Source organism: Dipodomys ordii, unplaced genomic scaffold (assembly GCF_000151885.1).
Source record: "Dipodomys ordii isolate 6190 unplaced genomic scaffold, Dord_2.0 Scaffold15, whole genome shotgun sequence".
NCBI classification, from domain to species: domain Eukaryota; kingdom Metazoa; phylum Chordata; class Mammalia; order Rodentia; family Heteromyidae; genus Dipodomys; species Dipodomys ordii.
In genome coordinates, this window is record NW_012267231.1 from 1,449,928 (window position 1) to 1,454,609 (window position 4,682).

The 4,682-nt window shown below is 68.0% G+C and overlaps 1 protein-coding gene across 1 annotated transcript in view; it reads right to left on the bottom strand.

The window, feature by feature from the left end:
- The window catches only part of Alpk3 (alpha-kinase 3), a 29,429-nt gene that overhangs the window by 13,569 nt on the left and 11,178 nt on the right, over nt 1-4,682 (bottom strand). Inside the window, exons 6-8 of the mRNA XM_013011860.1 lie at nt 4,198-4,621; nt 723-2,469; nt 117-257 (exon numbers count right to left, since the gene is read on the bottom strand). Coding sequence (XP_012867314.1) covers nt 117-257; nt 723-2,469; nt 4,198-4,621 — 2,312 coding nt within the window. The remainder of the gene's footprint in view (nt 1-116; nt 258-722; nt 2,470-4,197; nt 4,622-4,682) is intronic.

Below are 4,682 nucleotides of genomic sequence, written 5' to 3' on the forward strand. Positions count from 1 at the left end.
GCTGGGGTGGGCAGCCGGGGGGCCGTCCTGGGGCTCTGTCTGCCTGACTTTGGGTTGGTGACTCCCGGGGCCGGGAGCCCAGGCCCGCAGCGGGAAGCCGGGCGCTCACCTCCGGCCCACCTCGCCCACCGGGCGCTGGTCCTTGGCCCAGGTCAGCACCGAGTCGCTGAGGACGTTGAAGAACTGGCACCAGAGCTTCAGGCTCCCCGAGGCGTCTGGGAACTGCTCCACGCGGATCTTGCGGATCACCTGTGGGGCTGCGGCCGGGGCCCATGGCAGGGAGGCCCCCCAGGGCAGACCCTCCCGCCTGGCCTCTCCCCCTTCTCCCCGCTCCGTGTCCCTGGTGGAGCGGGATCCGAGCCCCGGCACAGGCTGGGCCCCCTGCCTGGCCCCACGGCCTCCTCCAGCCCAGGCAGGGTGGCGGGCTTGGGCAGCAGTTGGGGGGGCAGGAGGAAGCTCCCCCTTTACTCCCAGCCCCGGGACCTGCGGGGGATCCGCCGCGTGTCCTGGTCGTGGGTGAGTCAGAGGAGGGTGACGCGCTGAGATGCAGCCGGTGCACCGAGACCTTGTGCTGGCTGCCCGGTTTCCCCCTCCCATTCACCCCCCTGAGGCTCACCAGGGTGCAACCAGGGCCTGGCCCCTTATTGCGTGGGGTGAGCAGCGCCAGGGTCACTGGCCTAGGAACGACCGCCCGCAGCCCCGGCCGCCCTGGCGGGCCTCACCTTTGAGCAGGTCCTTGGCCTTCCTGGCCTTGTTTTCCTCTGGCCCTGGCTCTGTGTCCTGACCGCTGGCCTTGGGATCGGGGCCCGGGTCTCCCGCCGTCGGCTCCTCGTCGGGCCGGGGCACCTCCAGCATGCTGCCCTTCCTCCCCTGGGTGGGGGAGTGCCTGTCCCTACCCGGCGTCCCTGGAGACCCCGGTGCCAGGCTCTTCCGGGGTCCCCGGGGAGAGACCGTGGGGCTCGTGGCCTTGTCCTCGGGCTTGGCGGCTTCCCCGTCAGCTGCGGCCCTCGCTTTGGGGAGAAACCTCTTCCTCCGCGCCCCCAGGGCCAGCTCCTCGGGCGTGGCCGCGGGGAGGCCCATGGGAGCCCCTCCTGGGACCCCCTCATCCTGGCAGGGCTCCGGGGGGCTGTTTTCTGGGGGGCTGCTCTCTGGGATGCTGTCATCTGGGGTGCTGTTCTGGGTGCTGTTCGGGGTGCTGTTCTCCGGGGCTGGCTCGCTCAGGCCTTGCTCCTGGGAAGACTCGGGGGGGCTGGGCCCCTCGAGGGCATCTTCATCCTCACCCACCACGATGGCAGGGATGGTGGCGGGGCTGGGGCCGGGGCCGGGGCGCTGGGCGGCAGCCAGGGCCTGGCGTCCGGCCTGCACCTCGTGGTCCAGGAGGCCGGTGAGGCGTCGGGAGGTGGCGGGGCTCAGCAGCAGCGTCTGTGCGCTCTGCACCAGGTGCTCATTCTCCACGCGCTCCAGAATGCGCCTCGACGTGCAGGGACTCAGCCCGGCCACGGCGGGCACCGGGGCCCCTGGCCCGCCGGGCTCCGCGCTGGACAGCTTCAGCAGCAGAAGCAGGTAGTTCTTCAGGGAGTCTATGAGGCCAGGGTCACAGCCCCGGGCTCCCGGGGGCCCCCCTTCCACCTCTGTCTCCCTGGCGCAGGCCCCCCCATGGCTGGCAGATGAGGGCCCCTGGGGGAGGCTCTGGGCGGGGGGCCCTGGGCCCAGGTGCAGTGTGGGGGCAGAGCTGGGCAGGGCCTGGTGCCTGGAGGGCAGGAGGGCATCGGGGGCCCCGTGTGGAGACGCTGGGGTACCGCGGGGCTCCTCCTGTGGGGGCCGTGCAGGCGCGGTGGGCAGGACCTGGCTTGCGTGCCCCCTTGGCAGCTCCTCGGGGCGCTGGGACCCGCCATCCTCTGGGCTGGCCTCCCCTGCACCTGCCCGCTCCGGGCTCCCCTCCTGAGCCGGGCGCCCGGGGCTCCCGGGTGGGGGACCCTGGGCGGTGTGCCCGTGGTTTATGGAGGCTGTGACTAGGGGCTCCTCGGATCTAAGCTCAGAACCAGGTTTCTCGGGGTCACAACACACTTCAGGGGTCAGCACGGACTCCGCCAGCCGTGTGCTGGGTGCCTGGGAGCGCGGGGTTCCGGGGGTCCCGGGCGGCGGGCTGAGGCCGGTCTCCTCGCCCTGCGCCCTCGTGTGCCCCGTGTCCTCCTGCGGGGTCTGTCCCCGCTGTGTCTCCACGTCCTTGCGGCCACTCTTGGGTGCTGGCTGCCTCTCAGCGTCCTGCGTCTCCCGGCCTGTCTGCGTGCTCTGGGTGGTGGCTGGCACGCTGCCCGCCTGGCTCCGTGGGGCCTGCGCCCCTCCCCGGCCTCCGGGGGCCAGGGCCGCATCGGTATCCATGGGGTCCGTGCTACTCTGCTGTGCAGCGGGGGAGAGCACGCCGCTGGCAGGCGCGCGAGGAGACCTGGCAGCCTGGGACTCCGGGACCTGAGAACACAGGGACCGATGAGAAGACTTGACCTCACAGACTAGAATCTTCCTCAACACCTGACACTCCAGGGTTAGGAGAGATGAATGAAATTTATCCATTTACACAGGAAGTGCTAGCTCGGCACAAGCCCACCGCGGGACACAGACTCCAGAAAGCAGGGCCTGATGGGAGCTTCCCTCCCCCTCCCCTCCAACCCCTCCCCCATCAAGCCCCTTCAGCGTCCATCCCTCCTCTCCCCTCCCACCACCTGCCTCCGCTCTGTCCTCGCCACACTCAAGTGGCCTTTGTGCAACACGTGTCTGATGGGAACACCCACTCCCCAACTTAAAACTCCCATGAGCCAGGCGGGTCCCATCATCCTAGCCACCCAAAGAGCCGAGAGCCGAGAGCCGATCACAGTTCAAAGCCAGCCTGGGCGGGAAAGCCCGAGACTCTCAATGCCAATTAAACATCAAAAAAAAAAGCTGGAAGTAGCGCTGTGGTTCAAATGGTAAGCACCAGCCTCCAGTAAAAACGCTCAGAGGCAGCACCCAGGCCCCAAGTCCAGGCCCCAGGATCCCCCCCCCCACTCCTCACTCCTCACTCCCTGCACCCTGGGCTTTTCAGGAGCAGTAACACCAGCCTAGCAGCGGGCAGGGCCGCAGCCCCTCTCACCTCGGGGGCAGGGCAGGGGGTGCGGCTGCCCTCACATGGGGGAGAGATGTCAGACTTGTACTCAGGTCTGGCAGCCAGCCCGGTCATCTCCTACATGAGCTCCCTGGGGGCCCGGGAGGGCACCCCTGACTGCCCTGGTCAGCCCCTCCGGGCGCTCCTTGTCTCCCCATGACCCCGCCTGGGACCAGGCACCGGGACAAAAGCCACAGGCGGCCCCAGAGCCTGCTCTGACGTCCTCGGTTAGGCCTGTGCCCAAAGCCTCAATCGATTTTTATTTATTTATTTATTTTGGCAGTCATGGGGCCTGAACTCTGGGTCTGGGCGCTGTCCCTCAGCTCTTCAGCTCAAGGCTACCACTCTACCACATGAGCCACAGCACCACTTCCGGCTTTTTTCTTTTTGCTTATGTGGTGCTGAGGAATCGAACCCAGGGCCTCATGCATGCGAGGCAAGCGCTCTACCACTGAGCCACCTCCCCAGCCCCTTATTTTTATTTATTTTTTTGCTGTCCTGGGGCTTGAACTCAGGGCTCAGACACTTTCTCCCTGAGCCTCTTTGTGCTCAAGGCTACCACTGAACCACTTCCAGCTTTTCTGAGTAGTTGATTGGAGGTAAGAGTTCCAAGGACTTTCCTGCCTGGGCTGACTTTGAACCGTGATCCTCCCGAGTAGCTCAGATGACAGGCGTGAGCCACTGGTGCCTGGCTTCTGAAGCCTTCTGAAGTACTGTTCCCACAGCCTAACCTCAGCACCCCCTGAAGTGACACTGAGTCCCTGTCTCCCCAGAACTGGGGTTCTCCCGGGATCCCATGAGCATCCTCTCCCCTCCCAAAGCTCAACTTTGCTTCTCTTCATCTTTCCCCAGGAAACCACCTGCACCCCGCCTCGACCCAGGAGAGAGGAGCAGCTCCCACCCTCCCCGGGGCCGGCTGCCAGGTCAGCCCTGCGCCTGCAGCCTGGTCCTCTGCCCCTGGCTGGCATGCCCCTCCCGCCCCGTCTATAAATGGCTGCGACCCCGGCTGCCAGGCGGGTGACAGCCAGTTTCCATGAGCTCAGCGTCCGGCTGCTCACCTCTCCCGCGGTCCTGCGGCCCTGCCCCGGGCTGTCCCGGGCGCCGTGCCTCCGCCGGGCAGGGGGCGTGGGCACCTGGCCGGAGGCCGGAGGCGGGGCTGCCCCCGAGGCCCGGGCCCCGGGCTCCGTGGTCGTGTTGGGGGCTGTGGCCGCGGGCTCCCCTTTGGGCTTCGGAGGGGCGAATCTCTTCCTGTTGAAAGGCCTGGGCGGTGGCGGCGCGAGGGAGGCCGTGGGGGGGCTGGGCACGGCGGGCGCCCCCTCGCCTCTAGGCTGGACGTCTTCCTTCCCCGGGGGGCTCTGTCCGGGTGCCAGCGCCCCTGGGGGTGGGGACCCCGGAGCTTCCTGCGGCCCGTGGCCCTGGGTGCTCTCCATGTACATGTCCTTCAGGGAGAAATACAGCTCAGGCTCCCGGCTGGGGCCTGGGCTGGGAGCCGGGGCGTCCTGGGTCTCATCCTGAGTGGCCGCGGGCGGGGCCGGCTGCCCGG